This window comes from Mangifera indica, chromosome 12, assembly GCF_011075055.1.
Source record: "Mangifera indica cultivar Alphonso chromosome 12, CATAS_Mindica_2.1, whole genome shotgun sequence".
In the NCBI taxonomy this organism is placed as follows: Eukaryota; Viridiplantae; Streptophyta; class Magnoliopsida; order Sapindales; family Anacardiaceae; genus Mangifera; species Mangifera indica.
The window spans coordinates 9,464,439-9,485,891 of NC_058148.1; the positions used below are offsets into that span (position 1 = coordinate 9,464,439).

A 21,453-nucleotide genomic window follows, 5' to 3' on the forward strand; every position below is an offset into this window, starting at 1 on the left:
TACTTCAACTAGTAAATTTTGTTAAGTGCAAAGATGTTTTACATAAATATTTTAATTTTATTTTTTCTTTTGAAAATGACATATGCTTGAAGGGTGCACTTTAATTTTTGAAAATATTATGGGTTTTATAAAATTTTTGGTAATTACAAATTTACCCAATCTAGAGCTAGTATGAGAAGCCACCGACAGAAAAATCCCTCAATGAAAGCAAAGCTTTTTATTCTCTAAGCTTCCCAAGTTCATAATCATAGTCATGCATACAATAATAGAATACGAACCCAGACAGACTTGTTACTCCATAATTTACTAAACAATTCAAGTTTCTAAAAATTTAGCAATAAATCATTGATTTAGACTTAATTTTCTTACAAGGCAAAATTAAACAAAGCTTGATGGGCCTTTTTTTGTTATTTAATTGTAAATTGTTCATTAATTATCTTATTAAGACCATCCTTCAAATGAAATGATTCTGTCAATGTCAAAATTTTGATTCAATTCAATTTCATCCACGACCGCGTGAATTGAAGCTGAATAAATCTTTGCTGACTTTATTGTTATTCTATTAGTAACGGAGGATCAGATGGTCAATTCATTATGATATAGAAATTTAAAATTTAATTTGTTACTTTTTGTCCATTTAAGACATTAATTTTTAGCGGAAAATTTATTTTAAAAAAAGTAAATGACGTGGAAATTGCCAAACGTATAGTACAAAAGTACTAATTTATCCAGGTCGTCAACAATTCCAAAGCCCGAAAGAACCTCGAAATTACCCCCAAAAAATAAAGTCTAATCGGACGAAATGTCATCTCAACCGCTCAAAATAAATTAAAGAATAATTTTGTATATAAATAATATTTAAAATTTTATTTTTAAATTAAAATTATTTAATTATATAATAATATATTATTATTTATGATAAATTATTTAAATATATAATTTTGTTGAATAAATTAATATGGAAACTTAAACCTACCAAAAGTTCAATTTAATATTTAATTTAAAATCCGTCAAAATTGATGTTCATACTTTATTTATTAATGCTCAGATATCCTTCCTTCTGTGTATATACAAATAACCAATCAACTTTCTCTCAACCAACGAACTCTGCACAGCTCAGACAATTAACAAACATCTAACAGCGGGAACTCGCCCTTTTCGACTCAGGACTCCTTTCACTTGTCCGTCCTGAGCTACTCAAACGAATTTAATTTTCCATTCGGTTCGAATTCGTTTTCTTCTGGATCGTTTAATTGAGTCCTAAGGTAATTGTGTTTCCAGTTGTGTCCGTTACGAAGGTTGTTTTCATTTCGGATCTTTAATGAATTATCATAATGTGGACACAGTTTACCGTATTTTGGGTTTTTTGTTGGTTTAATTATGATTTGATTGTTCTTAGTGATGGTGGAAAAGAGGTTTTTGATGATTAATTTCGTGTATTTTGTTAGATCTGGCTGTTAAATAGATCATTTTGTTTCATTGCCTGTAAATTTTCCTGCTAAAGCCTCCATTATTTGTTCATATGGTGTGTGGGGTGACATTTTATTCGATAATTGTTGTTCAAGTTACACACATTCTGATTTGTTGATTCTGATTGGTGATTGTGATCCAATTGGTAGAATGAAACTTTGTTTTGGATGCTATGGTTTCTACCTAAAATAAAACGGATATTATCAAATTCGCCAGCCTTGCCTTCAAAGATGAACTCGGGCTTAGATCTACAACTGTCAATGCAGAATTCCTGAGGAATTTTAATTTTTACTTGTGTGGATAAATATGAGAGAGGATGGGGTTTATTAACTTAATAACATATTAGCTTGTGTTATCTGCTAGCTTGTTATTAGTTACCAAAGATGCTGACTTAGTCTTCTGTAGGAAAAGCAGGTTGCAAATCACGATGAAGGCACTCATTCTTGTTGGAGGTTTTGGAACACGGTTGAGGCCATTGACACTCAGTGTCCCAAAGCCCCTTGTTGAATTTGCTAACAAACCTATGATCCTGCATCAGGTATGATTTTGTAAGCATGACCTTTTTTAATTTACATCTCTACTGGAAGCCTCCTTTCTGGTGGCAGTCATTTCTTGATTAGTAGTCATTTCTTGTAGCTTTTCTTAATATAACAGATTGGGATTCCCACATTTTTTCTAAAATAGTAGTAAAGAATTTTTTCATTGATCTTCTTATTTGAGATCCACAATGGAGAAGCAATTCACCGCTGAGAACCTGTCAAAGAATAGGTGCCAATAGATATTAAACCATCCGCACTTTGTTGGCCCCAGTTTCCAAAATTTTGAATTTAGCCTTTGTGTATATTGGTTTAGAGGAGTGTGTGAACATATTTGTGTACTTCTGATCTAAAGATAGATTGAAACATTTTTCAAGAAAAATGACAAAATTGTTTTCTTTTCTTCCTCAAATAGAAAAACCATGTCATCAATATCACCAGGGATTTTATGGCAGAGTACTAGTTCTTGTTATGTTACTTTAATATAGTCTATTTTCTCCCTGTCTCTCTTCTCTTTCTCTTTTTTATATTAGTGTATGCACTTCGGGTTGACACATATCACTGAAATTTTTACAGATAGAGGCTCTTAAGGCAGTTGGAGTTAGCGAAGTGGTTTTGGCTATTAACTACCAACCAGAGGTGAGGGAATAATGCCATTTCTTACATCCTGAACTTGATTTAATGATCTTAGTGATTGATGTAATGCTGGAAGAAATTGGCTCTAATGCTTAAGGTGTTTCTTGATTATGCAGGTGATGTTGAACTTTTTGAAAGACTTTGAGGCCAAGCTTGGTATCAAGATCACCTGCTCACAGGAGACTGAACCATTGGGCACTGCTGGTCCTCTGGCTCTGGCTAGGGACAAACTGATTGATGACTCTGGTGAGCCATTTTTTGTCCTCAACAGTGACGTTATTAGTGAGTACCCATTCAAAGAAATGATTGAATTCCATAAATCCCATGGAGGAGAGGCATCCATTATGGTAACTAAGGTAAAACTTCGGCCCTTGTCGGATTATTTTCACTCCTGTTCTTTGGAGACATTGTGATAAAGGTTAAGTGATTGATAACCTTTTTATATTATCCTTACATAGGTGGATGAGCCATCAAAATATGGTGTGGTGGTTTTGGAACAATCAACTGGAAAAGTTGAGAAATTTGTTGAAAAGCCAAAGTTATTTGTTGGTAACAAAATCAATGCTGGAATTTATCTTTTGAACCCGTCAGTTCTTGATCGCATTGAACTAAGGCCCACCTCAATTGAAAAAGAGGTCTTCCCAAAAATTGCAGCTGAGCAAAAGCTATATGCTATGGTCCTTCCAGGCTTTTGGATGGACATTGGACAGCCAAGGGACTATATTACAGGTCTGAGACTTTATCTGGACTCCCTCAGGAAGAAATCTTCATCTAAGTTGGCGACTGGCTCTCATGTTGTAGGAAATGTTTTGATTCATGAGAGTGCCAAGATTGGAGAGGGGTGTTTGATTGGACCTGATGTTGCAATTGGTCCTGGTTGTGTTGTTGAGTCAGGAGTTAGACTCTCTCGTTGCACAGTGATGCGTGGAGTCCGCATCAAAAAGCATGCCTGCATATCCAGTAGTATCATTGGATGGCACTCCACTGTAGGACAATGGTCTCGTGTTGAAAACATGACCATCCTTGGAGAAGATGTTCATGTGTGTGACGAAATTTACAGCAACGGGGGTGTGGTTTTGCCGCACAAAGAGATAAAATCAAGCATTTTGAAGCCAGAGATAGTCATGTGATCACTGATGTTAAGTAGAACGCTGTCAGCAAGTAGTAAGTTATTTTTCCCAGTAATTGTAATGTGTTGGTTCTTTCGTTCTTTATTCTCATCTTGAGACATGTCCGAAACTTAATATGCATGTGAATGAATTGAAAGTTGAAGACTCAGTTTCTCTTGTGAAAAGCAAATGATGATTGGCGTGAGAGGTGTAACTTAGTGTATATATGGTAATAAACCATCAGTTGGTTTTGCTGGCTATGTAATTTTCATAAGAATGTTTCTTTAATGTAAATTTCATTTCTATTTGTTGGAATGGATTGTCCCTGAGATAAACATTTCAAAGACCCCGATCACTTGTCGGCAACCAAAAAAAGTTTGGTTTTCTCTTGCTATTTGCATGCTTGAAATATATATATGTTTTTTTATAACTGGGGATTTGTTCGTATTGGTTGAATGGGTATATTTAGGTATAGTAACCAGACCTACAATCATTATACTAGACAAGTTATGATTTCATAAGCGTAATAGAGGTTGAAATTCAGACATTTTCTTAAGAAATATTAATATTCTATCAATTTTGTTAATCTTTGATATCAGAATTGAAATGTTTACCGTTATTTAGATATATACTCTTTTATTAGCTTTCGATGTAACAATTTTGAGATTACTTGTGAAACATCATTGAGATGACTTGTGAAACATAAATCCATTAGCAGACAATCAAAATTGAGAAATTTGGCTATTTATCTCATCTCTACTTGTTGCCCTCAACTTAGTGCCTTTTTTTTGTTCAATTTTTCCACATTGTGGACCACCATTATTAAAGCTAAAGATGGGTCACCATAATTCAATAGGTTGAAACAGCAAAAAAGAAAAGTGGATAGGTGTGCAAATGGGGGCCCAATATATCAAGTTTGATGCATGGCAACGCATGTGCTGTGGGGGCTTGATCATATTTATTTTGCTTGCCTGATGTGGACCTTTCCTTGTCAATTTTTCATTTAATAAAATAAGGATTCCCAATCCCAGCCAGCCGGCCATACTATTGCCATAGATTGCGGAATCATCACTGATTGTTTATCCTGATGGGACTAATGACAAAGAGGTGTATCCGTAGAAGTAGGCATGCCATGAATGATCAATTACTTGCGTTTCGAAACCTTTTTATTGTTATTGTCTTCTTTCTGACTTTCCTGGTATATTTAATTATAATGAATTCTTTCTTTATGTCATTAATGAGAGACAAGGAAATCTGGGTTCCAAGATGAATATTAATTTGTTAGACTTAGATTGCATTATTGAAGGCAATATTAATTCCTCCAGCTTTAAGGATCCTTAATAACATCTTACTACAACCTCTTATATTGCATGCAGGTTCTCGTCTGGTCCATTTGGACAACAACAACCAGGCAAACCATCAAGAAAACAACCCTCCTTTGCCATTGTTGTTCAACAGTAAGCATCACTCTGTGAGGCTTTTCATAACTATGGTGGATGCAGACGCATCAAACATGAAGAGCTGAATGAATAGAAAAGCTAAATCAAGTTTCAAGTTTAACATACACATGCTTCCACAATATCATAGGCAAATCCCAAGCTGCCTCATTTTGCAATACATTCGCCTCTGCAGGGATACGTAATCTAGAGAAGGGCTATGGATGGGCGCTGTCAATCATTTGTTCATATCTTTTTACTTTTTTGTTAAAAAATAACTAGGGTACACTATCAGAAGTGGCATGCTTATATAACGAAAAATCTTTGAGCATTTCAGAGAAACTGGATGTGCTTCTGAATAAAATATTTACAGTAGCATTTTAATCGGGTTCAGTAATGTTAATTGTTAAATAAATCACTTAAACTGCAGCCAGAAGCCAAAACATGACATGAGAAGATATAGCAAGGAGGAACCAGGAGATAAAAGCCAAGACTACAGAAATTTGGAATCTGTTGCATGAGAAATACGGTGGTGACTTGCAGTAATCAAAATTTAAGTCTTTTGTATACAGAACTGTCACCCCAGCTGCTGAGCATGCACCCGCAAGTGATAGAATTGCTGTCACCTGCATTTACAATATTGATAACATATTAGATAGTTTCAGATGAAATCAAAATGGGTAATTTCAACATACAAACACCACATGAGATCAGATCCGTAACTTTATAAAAGCAAATGTACTAGTATATATTTTCTTGTTTGAAACAATAAATATGATGCTGAAATCGTTGATGCGTGAAACAACAAAACCAGTATGAACATTTCCTTTTTAGTGGGGAAATATGATGATGGAAACATTTGCATGATTTAGAAATATCAGGTTAGACTAAAGATGATATACATGGGAGATATCTTAGACCAAAATGGCTGAGGAATTAGATTGACCAACCATATATCTCTGAGGAAAGAAAGATGGCCAGGAAACAATTCTGAGCAAGTTAAATCTCACCTTAAAGCTCTCTATGACAGTAAGTAGCAAAATTTTGTCTCCTGGAGGAATGGAGAAACATGCACAGCCATAAAGTGGCCTTGATGCAGTTACAAATTCAGACTCTGGGCACAAAGCTATGCTTAAAAGTTTTCTTCTATTTTCTTTCATCTTGTTAGGAACAAAGATGCATAACAACATAAAGGTGAAGACATAGGTGCATCTTAATATGCTATAGCCTATGATAAGTTGAACGGCAAGAGACTGATTCATGAAACTATTCCAAATATCCTTGCTCCTATTCAAGGCACAACTTGAATGATAATTAATGAATGTAATATTTTTGATTTGGGCAGTTCCTTGCAATGGTCTGGTTTGAGTTTAGTAGGGCATCCTATTATCAAATAGAATTCGCATATAATTCTTTTATTTGAAAATAGAGCAGTTTGTAGATCCCTTTCAAGAATACTTTTTGGATATAATTATGAAAGCTAGCTTAAAATCTGGAGATTATAAAAATGACTTTTATTAATATTTTCTATAAGACTTGCTTCAACATTATATTCAAAATTCCAAATTTTCTAATTTTTGAAAATGGTTTCATATATCACAAGGTAAATGTCCCGTAGTCCAAATTTATCATTTGCAAAAGGTCCCTTTTCTTCAGAGCCTTATATATCATCAAAATTTGCATATTGTGGTATACAATAACAAATTTATTTCTGTTTCTACTTGCTTTCATGTATCAATTCACTCCACCTGTCAGAAATGAACTTAGAACATGCCTCATGATTCTGAGAAGTAAAGCTCATCCATGCCTAGAATCATAATTTAGTTTAGGAAACTTACCCAGTCACCAACAACAAAAAGGCTCACCAAGATGGGATTTCGCAGGTTTTTCTTTGATCTCAAAGCATGCAAATCGAGACAAGCTAGTCCAAAACTCCACAAAACTTCCAGTCCCATTGATGCAATTAGATAGCTGCATCCGATAAACATGAATCAGAACTTTAAAAGTGGCCATTTAACCACAAATATAACAGCAGATGCTAACCCAATTAGCAAAAATAAACACACATCACACATGCACCAATTAGTACTCATGCAAGCACAGTATAACTGCACCTGGAAATGTAAGTTCATGGTCAGTCTGGTAAATGCAAGTTAATAGACACACAGTCCTCCAATTCATGGTCACCGGGACATTTAAGTTCATGGCCCCATGCATTATTCATAGACACAATTTATGAGTAAGTTCCTGATTCCTAAAACCCTCTGCTCAGTGTTGCTAGCCTAGATTACTGATGCAAAGTTCACAACATGTTTTCTAGTGTCTACAATCTATATTTCCTAGCTTTCTCATAAATATTGCAAAAAGTCTGTTCAAGCTAGGAGAATGACTAATCCTTAACAGTAGAACAAAATACAAAATGTACTTGCTGATTTCCCTCGTCAAATAACAGTGGAGCAACAAGCGCTAAGTGAGAGCTTATTTGATTTCATCATGCCTCTTAATTGAGGAAAAACACTAATATAGGTGATTGAGACACGAGGGAAGTGGCAATTACTAAGTTACTCTAGGATACCTCTCCAGAAGGGAAATAAACAAAAGAGCATCAGTGCAACCGCTGGTCTAGCATGTCTTTGCAATCTTCTCTCCATTTCAAATGTCTTTTTACTGAGTGGATTCTTCAAAGTTCAGAAGTTTAAGCATTCTGGTTCTCAATTTTTAGCTGAGTGATTGTCAAACTTATGCTTTATTCTTCGGCTCCACCGAAGTCTCTTGATCCCCGGTCATAAAGTCAAACGAACATAAACCAGGTACCCGAAATTTCCCCTATAATTATCTTTCACTCTTAATTGGTGCAGGTAAAGTATAAAGCTTCCTTTCTCTAGGTTTAGTCCTAAGTCCTTTACGCATTCATACCCAAACACACAACTAATTCATTGTTAATACTGAAACAAGAAAAAGAAATGAAGCTAAACCCAAATGAAAACCAGGAGCAAGAACCAAACTTTCATTTGGAAAACAGTCAATCCTTACAAGTAAAACAAAATTACGGCAGTACCAGAAGAAATAAATGAAAACTACCAGAAAGCAGTAGAATTGTAGAAGCCATGAGCCGAAAGCATCACCCCAACTGAAGCTGCGGCAAAACAGCACTGCCCCACTCTCAACAGTAAACCACTCACCTGCCCTGGACACCCAAACAACATCTCTCTTCTAAAAAAAAAAAAAAACAATCTTTCCCGTTCTCTCTCACGATTTATACCTCTATGCGTATGCTCACTAAGAGAGAAGGGGGCAAAAAGATCAATGAATGACCAGATCTCAGGAGATTCTCATGAATCCAACAACTTTGCAATGAAGCTAAGGAAGCTTTATTTGAAGAATAAAGAAATGTTTTTTAGCTTTTTCTGGGCTCTAATTCTTTCTTCCCTAAACAATCTTTCATTATTTTGCTTCCTTGTTTAACTTTTCTGAAAAGCTATTATGAAATAAACATGGTGTTCATCATTTTTGTTTCCTGCTTTACAGTTTATTAAGTGAAAAAACAAACACAAAAATGTTGACCTGTGATTAAAGATGAGTACTGCTTTCAAAAAAGCTGGCATGTCATCCTCATTTAACGCTTATCATCGAATAAAATTAATAATTTAATTAAATAATTTTAAATTAAAAATAAAATAATATTTAATTATATAATAATATATTATTGTGTATAAAAAATTGAGTACACGGAACGTTAGACTTTACGCTATACAACGCTGTAAAAGCTGGACTAATTTGCAAAGATGACCATTACTTTCATTAAAATAACCATTGAACTTCAAAACTAGCCAGGTTTAACAAAATGACTACCTTGACCTTGACTCTTTTGAAAAATAACCTTCAGTGCACACGTGTTAAAGAAGCTGACATGTCATCGTCACAAACAACTGAGACGCTGCAAAAGTACTTAAGCCTCTAAAACCCTAACTTTTGCTATCTTCTTCTCTTCAAAATCCCTGCGAGAAATTAAAAGTAATTATTTTCGTCACTGCAACCCAATGGCTTTTAGTTCGTTCATTCGTAAATCGGCCTCTTCTTTGGCTCCAATGGCTACTCGATTCATTCGAGTTAGCAAAAGTTACCATCCTGTCATATTCGCTACCTCGAATAATCTGTGTCAGAAGCTTACCTTGAGCCCTTTTATGCCTCAACTTTACTTCTCTTCGGCTACTGAGACTAAAAAGCCGAGTTCTGATGAATCTCTGCTACGAGTCATTGATTCGGAAATCAAGTATGCTAAAGAGACTGATGATCATGATCGGGTAACACAAAATTTTGTGTTTCTTTTTTTTTTGGGCGGTTTGTTTGCAATAAAATTCTTGAAAATTGAAAGAAATTTGGGTGGTTTTGTTTTATTATTATTTTTTTTAATCTTAAATGATAAAATAACTTGATTTGGTTTGCTGAGTTTCTTTTTTGGCGTATATTTTGGTTGCTGAGAAGGATTGAGGGAAAGTGAAGAAAATTAAGGGTTTTTGTTCTATTGTTTCAAATTAAAATACTCTTGTTTGCGTTGGGCGAAGATGACATTAAATTTGGTATTCAGAATTTTGATTTCTTCAGTTTTATTTAGTGTGTTTTGAGCAAGTAAAAAGGGTGGAATTAGAAGGGAATTATGTTCAATAACTTTGGTAAATTCTTTTGTTTTGATGAATAGGTGGAAGAGACTCCGGGCAGCTTCCCTTTCAAAATAGAGGATAATCCTGGACAGCAAACTATAACATTGACAAGAGAGTATCTGGGTGAACTTGTAAAAGTTGAAGTTCACATGCCTGATCTTGTTACTGGTGAAAAACCTGATGTTGTTGGTGACGATGATGATGATGATATGGAAAAGCCCAATCAATCTAGTCTGCCACTAGTGGTTACCGTCTCCAAGAGTAGTGGAACCTCGCTTGAGTTTATTTGTGTCGCTTACCCTGATGAGATTGCAATTGATGGCTTGGCTGTTAGGAAATCAGAAAATTCAGAGGATGAAATGGCCTACAGGGGGCCTGACTTTCAGTAAGACGCTACTATGTGTGACTTATTCATTGATTCATTATCTGAGTGTGTGTGTGTGTTAACTTTCACCTGTTAATCTTTCTCAGTGATTTGGATGAGAACTTGAAGAAAGCTTTCCACAAGTACTTGGAGATTAGGGGAATAAAGCCTAGCAGCACAAATATCTTGTTTGAGTACATGGTTAACAAAGACAGCCGGGAATACTTGACGTGGCTGAATAACCTTAAGAACTTCATTGAAGCATAGGCTTGTTGCATCAACAATTTCAAACAAATCAGGTCAAGTAGCCTTAGGTTTTTCTTCTCTTAATGCATTCATTTGCGTACTATCACATTTATAGTGTTGTTAAGCACAAAACAGTGTTGTCTGAGGATGCCCTGAATTGTTACTTAATGCAAGATTTGTCTTAAGAAAGAATGCAGTACTCTGTTATACTGTCACTGATGTTTGTTTCACAATAGCTCAACTCTTCTGGGCTACCTCTCTGTCTACAACATTTTTCGGTAATAATAGCTATTGATGGTCAAAATGAAGTTTCGGATTACGAATAAGAAAATGCTACAATGCAGAGCAACAGCATAGCATAGGGGCTTCAAATAAGGAAAAAAAAAACACTCATTCAGTGAACTGCGAAATTTATTATATGCCCCGGGTAAGGGAATCAGATTGTGAAGTACCTAAATATTGCTAAACTGGGAACAGTAGAACTATGGATACAAAATCAGGAGTAATGTATTTCAGCAGCGTATAAAATAATGCTGCTACTCGAATAAAAAAAATAGCAATATCAAGAACCCAAAAGAACTACTGCTTGTATGCGGGGTTTAAATACCTTGGTATAAATTCAGGACTCGATAGCTATGTCTTTATGAATGTAATCCACACCCTTATCACCATCCACCACTTGTCCACTTCCTTTAAGAATCCTGCATATGCACAATCCAATAACAGCTAATTCCCTGTACAGACTTATACAAGATTTTCTGGAAATAAATGAACAATATAATACATGATAATTAATAGAATAACAATCCAAAGGGGAACAACTCTAATCAAGAAACCTGTTATGATGCCACCAAAATCAAAAGGGAAAAAAAAAATACATACCATCTAGTAGTTAACAATCCTTCGACTCCAACTGGACCGCGAGCATGAATACGGCTTGTGCTTATGCCAACCTAGTCAGATACCAAAGAGCATCAACTGTGAGATAGCACAACTCTCAACAAGTCAATCAAAATTATTAAATAACTTACTAGATGATATAATACCTCAGCACCAAGACCAAAGCGAGCCCCATCACAAAATCTTGTGCTTGCATTATGGAAAACAGCAGCACTGCCAAATTGGCAAAAATAAATTGTTGTTTGATATTATATTAAATGTTGACTGCCAATGACATGAAAAAGAAGCCAAGAACATATATAAGTTGGCTCACCTGTCTACTCGCTGTAGAAAAACTTTAGCGGCTTCCTTGTCTTCTGCTATGATGCATTCGGTATGACCACTGCCAAATAAGAAAAATGTGGTTGTTCATCTCCATGTGAGTTTTCAAACAGCCATATGCAAATTTAAGCCCGGAGAAGTAAAGAGAAATATGATGATGACAGAGATCCGAAAGGAAAAGGGAACATACCTTCCATGTTCATGTATATGATCAATGGCTGCATATACATCATTGACAATTTCAATAGTACATGCCTTTGAGTTGTACTCATGATGTAATGAATCTGCCTCTGGAACACTAAGCAATGTGCTGGCTTTTGGGCCACCGAATAAAGTGACACCTGCAGAAGATCTACATCAGTACCTTTCAGTAAGTATCAGTCTAACGGTATCAGCACAAGAAACTACAACTTTGTCGCATGTAAAGCCCTACCTTCTGTGCGGAGCTTGACAATGAGGTCATTGAGCCCATCAGTTGACACCAAATCCTTGTGTACTAGAAGTGTTTCCTGGTAACAACAAAAAAGAATGTAGCACACAGAGGTTTACATTTTGACCATAAGCCATAAACACCTTAAGAGCTAAATTGCCCTAATACTATAAGAGCATATAAGAAAATATGAGCAGTCAATAAAGAAAACAAATTACCATTGCATTACATGCTGCAGGGTAATCTATTTTTGCATCCAAAACTATTTGCTTCACCATCTCCATATTAGCAGATTTGTCAACATATACATGGCAAATTCCATCTGAGTGGCAAAATTGCATCTCTAGTTGATTCCAAATGAGCAAAGAATATATTCAATGAATTAGATTTCACGGATTATATATCTCACCAGCGTGACCTAGAACAGGAATTTTAGTTGATCCCTTGATTTCAGTAACAAGTCTGTTGCTTCCTCTCGGGATTACAAGATCAATCACATCATCAAGCTGGCACACAAAAGAAGATGCTGAGTTAACTCACAGGTACCAATTATCATTCTCAAAATATATATGCTTTAATCAATACAGATCCATCTACCTTAAGCATATCAGGAATCTCATCTCTTGAAGTCACTAATTCAATTAGTTTTCGACCAACTTTTTCTGGGATGGCTTCAGTGATAATCTATAACATGAATGACAGAACTTTAGAAATGATTTCACTAGTTATATTGCATGGAAATCGTTTAACTCTAAGATATCGAACCTTATGCAATATTTCATTTGACTGCTGGCCTCTTTTCCCCCTTTTAGCAAAAGCCCATTCCCACTTTGGATTGCCAATGAAGCTATCTATTAAAATCATGAAAAAAAAAAATAGTATTATAATGAATATATAAAGTGGCAAACAATAAAGCAGATACAAAAACATAGGTGATAAATGATATTTGTAATAAACATTTACTTGCACTAGTGCATCAGGTCGAGACTCAAAAATAATCAAGAGAACACCCAAGGGACATGAAGTTTTCTCCAAGATGAGTCCATCTGCAAGCTGATGCAAATCCATCAGAAACATCTCAGATCAACATTCAACACAGAATTTATTGACAGTCCAGCAGGTTGCTATAGAATTAGTCAAAGACATTATAACCATTTTACTTTTACAGCCAATAGTTTCAGGTATAGACTGCAGTTTATATGTGTCAAAATTTCCCAGTTAGACTAAACAAGTTGTTTACTAAGTGCGGAAGTCAAGATGGAAGCAAATACTTTCCATGTCTCGGCATATCATCACACACCAGCGGCCTATAATTAATATATCTGAAAGTCTTTTCTTTACCTGGGTTCTCTTCAAAATGTGACCAATTGGGTCTTCCATGTCCGCAAGCTTACGAATATTGTTTGCAAGGCTCGAAATCTGTCAAGAAATATACCCTTCATTCAATACATAAATATATGCAATTTGAGAAATACAGAAAATTATCAATTAAAATATCATACACAAGTGAATTAGTTTTAAATAAAAAAAAAAATTGACAGAATGGAAGGCAATAAGAAGCTGCAAAAATTAGAAATAATTTTATGTATTAGAAATGTCTAACCTTCTGCGACTTCAGTGCCAGGCGAGATATCAAGGATTTATCATATCCAGCCTCTTGTGCAACTGCAACATCAGCATCATTTTCAGCCATGATCTTGCTTTTGTTTGCTTCCAAGGCATCAGCTATATCCAGCAAAATCTTTCGCCTCTCTTGCGAAGACAAGGCCTGTACAGTATTACACAGTAATTAATGTTGCAAACCAAGAGCGTAAGTCTTGCACCAAATTTGGTGAAAGATACTGCCCCACTCATCTTGCAGAAGAAATGTACTATTTCCAATTAACATAAACTTATCAAACTTTTTATATATAATGCAATTGATGTTACCTGAAGTTTTCTAGAACAATCCCTCGCCGCAACAGCCATCTTACGAGCACCTACTTCATTTTCTCCAACCAACAAATGGGCATCTTGATGGAAGAGGGTACCAACAGCCTCTCCTTGCAGAACTTTGATTATGTTTTCATCAGAAAACCCACTTCAAAAAAAAAAAAAAGGGAAATTAGTGCACTATCATACACAAGCTACCTTGTAGAAACCGATAAGTAAGCATTTACACAGTATGCAGAGCCCATAAATTTGATCCAAATGGTAAATATCGACAATATCCACCAAACAAGTGTCACTGAGATTCCTTAATTTGCAAGTGCTGAAGTTTGAAGTATGTTTTAGGTATAAGAGGGCAGTGTACCTGGTGATAACCACAGGGATGCCAGCATAAGCTGCGTTGACAGCAGCTTTTACCTTGGCAGTCATACCTCCTCTTCCCAATCTAGACTTGTCTCCAAAAGTTATTTCACTCTGATGCTTCTCCCGAATGTATGTCTGAATGAGCTCTGAATGCGGGTCATCTGGGGGGCCACTGTAAAGACCATCTACGTCACTCAATAGAACAAGGAGATCAGCTTTTAACTCCAAAGCCAGTAGGGTTGCTAAGCTATCATTATCCCAAAATATACCAGAAGAGTCCTGCAAAGAGTTCTAATCATCGGAACTGAATAGTATCAAATGCATCAATAAAAGAATTAGCGGAAAGTAAAAGGAAATAACAGTTGACAGGTCCTCTTTAAAGCTATGAAAGAGATATCTGAGAACCTACTAATCTAAAAATAGCCTCATAAAAGATTATATAGCCCTTCAGGAAGAAACTTCTCAATAAAGTTTCTACCATTTATTGGTTTGTTCACAAACTAAAACAGAGCACCCTAACATTTAATATCAACAACCAAATGAAACTTCCTAAAATATAATGAAACCATCGCAAATGCAAATCGGGTTCACTTCTAGGCAGTTTACTCAACGCATGAACAACATATTTTTCTTTGTTCTTTAGAAAAATAGAGAATTAGCATCATTTAGCTTTTCCCTCTCATAACATGGCACGTTAGAATCCACTCTCTAGAAAGTTACCCATATTAGCCGATGGACTATTGAGTAGTATACATAAGAGAGCCTCTATTCTCAAAGTGAAAGATCATAACAACAAGTATATTAGATAAAATTAAAAAATAAAATTAAACATTTAGGCAAGATAAGCCCTAGTAGTTGATTAAATAAAATATTCGTACAATGGAAAGCAATTAGAGAAGAGTAACATGCCTCGTATGGAGCTTTCCTTGTACTGACAGCATCATTTTCATTAAATACAGGAATAACCCTCAGAGACAACAATGATTTAACAGTTTCATTTAGCTGTCTTCTAAAATCTTTATCCCTAAAGTCATTATCCGTCACCACAAGTTGCGCTGATGTCATATCCAGCTGCAATAAAACAAAAAAATCCAAACATGATTAGATCAAAAGTCCAAGAAACAATTTAATTAATCTGTGTAAGAGTTGCAAAAAAGAGAAAAAGTATATATCTCTTAAGGACCTCGCTAAACAACGTGTCGTAGAGAGCCATGATACTATTTTGGCCAACAGCTGCACAGGCCTTCCCATCAAGCTCAACTTGTGGTTTTTGAAGATCAGCAAAACTGTAAGTGATGAAAAGCTATGCATCATAAGCACTGAATTCACTATATACTTAAACAAATTACTAATTTTGTGAAGAGAGGCAACACTGCCACCAATGATGAAATTAAAAAGCCTCTAGGTCATATCTCATCATGTTAATAAAAGAAGATAAAGGAGAACATGATGAAGACCTGCTGTTGATTAGTTTTCTGTATTTAAGCCTCTGGCGACCCAGGCCAACAGCACCTGACGACACCAAAATAATCTCATATCCTTGTGAGTTCAACTCTTTAATCTGCAGTTTCGTTTCGAGTTATAAAATTAAAAAAAAAAAAAGCCCAACTCTCAAGATTGATGCAGAAGAACAAAAATCTACAGTCTTACTTGCTCACAAAGCGCTCCTAGTCTTCCGAGCGCTAATCTTCCATCACTTCGAGTAACAACAGCAGTTCCAACCTTCAATAAATTGAATTAAAAATAGCTAATATTATAATAAACAAAAGTAAAATTACACTTACACATACATATAAATTATTTTAAAGCATGTTACTGTTCATCCTAGTAATTATTTTTCTACTACACTGCTTCATTCCTTATAGATCATCTCTGTCACATCCGATAGTTTATATAATGCAAGATGTCAAAAACATACATGAATTATGGAACTAACCCTTGACTTATGATTCAGGATCTGGAAGCATTTTCTCAAACGTATTTAATATAAATCATATCCATAAATTACCAAACACTAAGAAATAGTAAAAAAACGAATCTTCTGTCGTTTCATATTATTATCTATGAATCGGCAGTTAAGCATAAAAAACAGTACTGATCTACTAATCAAGATTATAAGCACTGACGTAATTCAAACGAAACAATGCATGGAAATGAAAGGGAAAGTTCAACCAAAATGCAATGAAAAAACAAGAAAAATGAGAATATTACATACCTTTACAACAACACGCTTAACATCTTTGACAAAAACTCGAGAGGAATCCATGTTATCGATGTCTAACTCACCGCGAGTATAACCGTTCAGACTCATGGCGGATGCAAGAGGAGTCGGCATTCAGGGAGCGTTTCTTTTTTAGACTAATAAGGTGGAGGGTTTTAAGATTTTGTTTCGAATAAGGCAATGCATCGCCACGTGAGGTGAAACAGGTGGAAGGCAATGATTGGTTGAAAGTAAGAACACGAGGCAAGATGATTAAAATGATACGCGGCGAATGGAGACGTATTTTGATAAACAGAACAAAAAGGTTTGCAATTAATTAAACATTAAAAGTGAAAATCAGATCCGTGTTGTCCGGCTGGTCAGAGGATTGTAGATTTTTATAAGAGACACCTGTGCTTTTTAGGAGACAAGTGTAGGGGAGGAGAAAGGTTGGATATATATTACCTTAAATTAATAAATCATGCTGTGATTGTGTGATTTTGTGGACACGTTTGTAACCTTACCATTAGATTATAATAATAAATGAAACGGGAAAACGTCTATTTCCTACCGAGGTTTTACAGAAATTTTATGATATTTATGATAATTAAAAAATTCAAACTCTCATTGATGACCTAATTTTTGTTAATTTTTTTTGTTATAAATAAAAGTATTAAAAATATATAAAACATATTATTTTTTAATATTTAAAATTTAAAAACTAATAATTTTATCTTTACCAAAAATTTTTAAATTTTGACAAATAATATTTTCACTCTCAAACTAAAGTTTTTATATTTTTTAAACTTAACTAACCCTTAAAACTTTTAAAAATAACAGTTTTATCTCTATTCTTTAACTTCAGCTTTCGATGTCTTCCTTCTCCTAAACCAAAGGTAGATGGTACAACGAAGAAATCTTCATCTCTTTTTCGTTGCAAAAATGTCTGCATATTTGCTACAGGGACTGAAAATGAATAACAAGATTGTTTCTTCATGTCCATATCAATTTAGCTACACGTATAAACAAGAAAGCAATTCAATTGCAGCCCAAAAAATTCACATATGATAGATATACTGTACCCTCATAGTTTGTGTTTTTATTTTCTTCACCAACAACGGCCTACAAACAAGAAAAACAAAAACAAATAGAGTTACACACTTAACAAAACCCAGTTGAAACTTTGACAAGCAAAGCACTGAAAACAGGATCCTCATCCATATCACAATAATAGCATTTAAAACGAAATTCATCGACCTTTGCTGAAGTCTTAAAAGTCCCAAAATTCATTAGAGACCTTCCCGTTTAGGAGGTTTTCAATAACTAAACTTCAGAAAGGCAAAATCAAAATTAAACTTTACAACATTATTTATAAAATAAAACCGTCTAGCAAGCTACAACAGGACATAACAAATTAACACTACGCAATTAATACTTTCCAGAAATTAATACTAAAAAAATAATTATAACCAGACCAAAAAATAGACTACTCTATTTCACTTTAGATATATCGAATTACACAAATTAAAAAAAAAAAGAAGCAAAAAATGTAAAATTAACAAAATGCAAAATTGGCTTTAGGAAATGTTATTATATAAATGAGTGGTATATAAGTATGTAGATGAAACTTTAACACAAGTCAATTAATTTTTCAAGTTTATTGATTTGTGTAATATAAGTTTTAATTTTTAAACTTATAAATTCAATTTATATTTGGACAATAGGAATTGTCCATGAAGAAAGATCAAAGAAGATTTGTTAGAGTCATTGTAAAAGGTTTATTTAGGTTAGAAGAGAATTGTGAGAGATATTGTAGAAGGTTTATTTAGGTTAGAGGAGCATTGTGAATTTGAGGAATTGATGTGGATCGAGATTTGAGTGTGCTTCGAGAGGCGTTAGGTTTTCCGTAGAGAGGAAGTTGACATAGAAGACGAAAGAGAAAGAAGCTGACCCACTGAATTTGGTTGGTATTGTGTTGGCTTCGATATAAAAGTATAGAAAATGAGAAGGTTTTACACTATGATTGAGTTTAGGGTTGGATTCGAATTGAATCAAACTCGAACTCACTTGAGCTCGGCTCGATTTATAGTAATTGAGTTTGAGCTCGGGCTCGGGCTCGGGCTCATTGAGTTTGCTACAAATAAGCTTGAACTTAGTTAAAGCTCAAGTTTTAATTAATTCGTTATTAAAACGATATCGTTTTAATATATATTAGTCAAAGTGATGTTGTTTTATATTAAAATTTTTTGTTTGCGAGCTTGAAATTACAGGCTAGAGCTCATTTGGGTCAGCTCATTTCAGACTCCTTTCAATTGAGCTCAATTTGAATTCAAATTCAAATAAATTTGATTCAAATTTAACTCTAATTGAGTTCATTACATTATAGTTAACATGGGCCGTTAGACTCACGTGAGCTTTTCATAGGCCAGGACCAGGACCTCTTTGTTAGAATAACTGGATAAATATTTTTTAATTATATATTCTAAATTAGATATAAAATTTTCACGAATTATAGTAATATCTGACAATAATCAACAGTTTATCATATAGTTGTAATTAAGAATTAAATACAAAAGTTTCTATAGTACATTAAATTTTTATATACTAGTTGATAGAATACAAAAATGATGTCGAGCAATTTCAAATAATATCATATAGGCTAAAGTTGTTGGACAATTAAGTTGACTAACCACTTCACTTTATGTAATATGAAGCAAGTTCATCAATAAACTGTCTAATTTGGTCGCTGTAGGCGATTAAAATTCCCTATTATGATTCTTTTTCTGAGTTTCTTTGTATCGCTGGCGATTCATATTTCAGCTTAGATTAACAGTCAGATCAAAGGTAAAATTGCACACCAAACATTATATTCAAAAAAACATGGAACATCGACTTAGAAGGAAATGCATTGATTCCAGTGACTGAAGCAACAAACACGTTAGTTTCGGTAGGAACAAGCAATATATAATTTAATTATTTTGAAGGGAAAAAAAACATTTAATTATATGTTATTTTTATGTAAATAAATTAATAAAATTTGATTTGAAAAATGTTTAAAATTTCATTTAAACTGTTTTTTTTAATTTATAAATTCAAATCAAATCACTTATAAATTAATTAAAATTAAACTATAATTTTGATAGATTTAATCTGATTTTATATTTTAAATTAAATTATGCATACTCCTCTAGCCTCACACTACGCCCTAAGGTAGGTTTGATGACGAACGGTAAAAAATAAAAAACAAAAACAAAAACCATTTCTGTTTCTTTAAGCTCTAGCAACCACACCGACTCCATTCCTTCTATTTACTCGCCCTCCTCTACTTCTCTTCATTTCACTGCAAAAAATGTCTCCGACTTACTTCTCCCTCTTCATCGCCCTTTTTCTCTCATTTTCCCTCCCTCTCCATTCCACAACTCCATACGTCTCACCCAACACACTTTTCCCAAATTACCAAAACATGCTCAAATCTTTCAAAGTCTTTACTTACACCGCTCCCGAACCACTAATCTTCTCCACAACACCCGAGTCCCTCTTCTTCTCTTCTCTCCAAAATAGTCCTTTCATCACTCAAGACCCAGAACAAGCCCACCTCTTCTTCGTCCCCTTCTCATCCCACCGCTCCACGCGTTCTCTCGGGCGTCTCATCTCTCGTCTTCGAAACGACTTCCCGTTTTGGAATCGCACTCTTGGCGCCGACCATTTTTACATCTCGTGTCAAGGTTTGAGCTTCAACTCGGACAGAAATATCCTCGAGTTGAAGAAAAACTCGGTTCAGATCTCGTGCTTTCCCACACTGCGAACCGAGTTTGTCCCACATAAGGATATCACCTTGCCCCCATTCGCGGATCTTCACAGGTTAAACGCGCCAACCAACAAGACAAAACTGCATCTGGGTTTTGTTAGGTTCGGCGCGGTTGAAGAGTCAAGTTTGATCACTGAACTACTTGATGATCCTGACTTTTACGTGGAATCTGGGCCGTCGGATGAACTGACTTATCAGGAGAGGTTAGAAAATAGTAAGTTTTGTCTGTTCGAGTACGGAAAGGGGGACATTTCCGGGATTAGTGATGCGATGCGTTTCGGATGCGTGCCTGTGGTGATGACTGACCGTCCGATTCAGGATTTGCCGCTGTTGGACGTGCTGAGGTGGCAAGAGATCGCAGTGTTTGTTGGGTGGAATGAAGATAAAGGAGTGAAGGTCAATTCACTGAAGAAGTTTTTGTATCGCACGTGGAGGAATGAACAGTACGAGGAGGTGAGTCGATTCTGTGTGATGGCAGGTCGGCATTTTGTGTGGAATGAGGAACCGCAGCCGTACGATGCATTTCATATGGTGATGTATCAGCTGTGGTTGAGGCGCCACGTCATTAGATACGCGCGTAGAGAAGTGGCGTAAGGAATATCTGTCTTGTGGAATAAATTTTTTGTCGACGACTTTGTACTGTAAGATCACTGTTTTTAGAAATAATTTGGTTCCTGAAAATATGAAAGAAAAATGAAAATCATAATAAGTTGCATGGATTTGCCTCGGAAGATTTGATTTCATATTGGGCCATTGATTCAAGGTAATTAAAACATTATGCCGGTAATTTATATTTTATTATAAATATTATTTTTAGTTTAATTTATATGATAATAAAAAATTTCGATTAAATTACTAATAATAACATATAAATAATCTAAAAAAAAAGATTATCATATCTAATTTATATATTAAAAGATTATCACAATATGTGATATAATCTTATATTTATTATTTTTTAAAAAATAAAATTATTTTTATTTATAATAAAAATATTTTAAAATAATTATCTTTAATAATTTAAAAAATATTTAAGCAAAAAAA

The 21,453-nt window shown here is 34.7% G+C and overlaps 4 protein-coding genes and 1 pseudogene across 6 annotated transcripts; 3 read left to right on the plus strand and 2 right to left on the minus strand.

Annotated features, from left to right (window-relative positions):
* Positions 1–1,060: 1,060 nt before the first annotated feature.
* On the plus strand, positions 1,061–4,097 carry LOC123193649 (mannose-1-phosphate guanylyltransferase 1). 2 transcript variants are annotated; one of them, XM_044606709.1, is made up of 5 exons: positions 1,061–1,265; positions 1,876–2,008; positions 2,583–2,645; positions 2,759–2,998; positions 3,101–4,097. In XM_044606709.1, the coding sequence occupies exons 2-5, from the start codon at positions 1,898–1,900 to the stop codon at positions 3,770–3,772; spliced, it is 1,086 nt and encodes a 361-aa protein (XP_044462644.1). In that variant the 5' UTR covers positions 1,061–1,265; positions 1,876–1,897; the 3' UTR covers positions 3,773–4,097. The 2 variants fall into 2 exon arrangements, with proteins under 2 accessions (XP_044462644.1, XP_044462645.1); XM_044606710.1 differs by having other exon boundaries at positions 1,885–2,008.
* A 1,379-nt stretch (positions 4,098–5,476) lies between these two features.
* On the minus strand, positions 5,477–8,781 carry LOC123192214 (CASP-like protein 5B1). Of its 2 annotated transcripts, none has more exons than XM_044604687.1 (3): positions 8,269–8,781; positions 7,053–7,158; positions 5,477–5,813 (listed from the first exon to the last, which is right to left on the minus strand). In XM_044604687.1, the coding sequence occupies exons 1-3, from the start codon at positions 8,391–8,393 to the stop codon at positions 5,607–5,609; spliced, it is 438 nt and encodes a 145-aa protein (XP_044460622.1). In that variant the 5' UTR covers positions 8,394–8,781; the 3' UTR covers positions 5,477–5,606. The 2 variants fall into 2 exon arrangements, with proteins under 2 accessions (XP_044460622.1, XP_044460621.1); XM_044604686.1 differs by having other exon boundaries at positions 7,026–7,158; positions 8,269–8,774.
* A 348-nt stretch (positions 8,782–9,129) lies between these two features.
* On the plus strand, positions 9,130–10,673 carry LOC123192940 (uncharacterized protein At2g39795, mitochondrial-like). Its single transcript, XM_044605657.1, has 3 exons — positions 9,130–9,491; positions 9,887–10,233; positions 10,320–10,673. Exons 1-3 carry the CDS (start codon positions 9,228–9,230, stop codon positions 10,477–10,479), a joined length of 771 nt encoding a protein of 256 aa, XP_044461592.1. The 5' UTR covers positions 9,130–9,227; the 3' UTR covers positions 10,480–10,673.
* A 178-nt stretch (positions 10,674–10,851) lies between these two features.
* LOC123192939 lies at positions 10,852–16,930 on the minus strand (annotated as a pseudogene).
* Positions 16,931–19,850: 2,920 nt separating this feature from the next.
* LOC123192941 (probable glycosyltransferase At5g25310) lies at positions 19,851–21,140 on the plus strand. The gene has a single exon (XM_044605658.1). The coding sequence runs from the start codon at positions 19,951–19,953 to the stop codon at positions 21,001–21,003; it is 1,053 nt and encodes a 350-aa protein (XP_044461593.1). The 5' UTR covers positions 19,851–19,950; the 3' UTR covers positions 21,004–21,140.
* Positions 21,141–21,453: the final 313 nt, after the last annotated feature.

Bases quoted from the DNA above. Each gene is read 5' to 3' on its own strand.
- LOC123192214 (XM_044604686.1), bottom strand. From the start codon at position 8,393: ATGTTGTTTGGGTGTCCAGGGCAGGTGAGTGGTTTACTGTTGAGAGTG. The intron at 7,159-8,268 runs GTAGTTTTCATT...TATCGGATGCAG, and splicing joins TACAATTCTACTGCTTTCTG to CTATCTAATTGCATCAATGG. The intron at 5,814-7,025 runs GTAAGTTTCCTA...TTGTAAATGCAG, and splicing joins TTTTTGTTGTTGGTGACTGG to GTGACAGCAATTCTATCACT.
- LOC123192941 (XM_044605658.1), top strand. From the start codon at position 19,951: ATGTCTCCGACTTACTTCTCCCTCTTCATCGCCCTTTTTCTCTCATTT.
- LOC123193649 (XM_044606709.1), top strand. From the start codon at position 1,898: ATGAAGGCACTCATTCTTGTTGGAGGTTTTGGAACACGGTTGAGGCCA. The intron at 2,009-2,582 runs GTATGATTTTGT...AAATTTTTACAG, and splicing joins AACCTATGATCCTGCATCAG to ATAGAGGCTCTTAAGGCAGT. The intron at 2,646-2,758 runs GTGAGGGAATAA...TTGATTATGCAG, and splicing joins CTATTAACTACCAACCAGAG to GTGATGTTGAACTTTTTGAA.
- LOC123192940 (XM_044605657.1), top strand. From the start codon at position 9,228: ATGGCTTTTAGTTCGTTCATTCGTAAATCGGCCTCTTCTTTGGCTCCA. The intron at 9,492-9,886 runs GTAACACAAAAT...TTTGATGAATAG, and splicing joins AGACTGATGATCATGATCGG to GTGGAAGAGACTCCGGGCAG. The intron at 10,234-10,319 runs GTAAGACGCTAC...AATCTTTCTCAG, and splicing joins TACAGGGGGCCTGACTTTCA to TGATTTGGATGAGAACTTGA.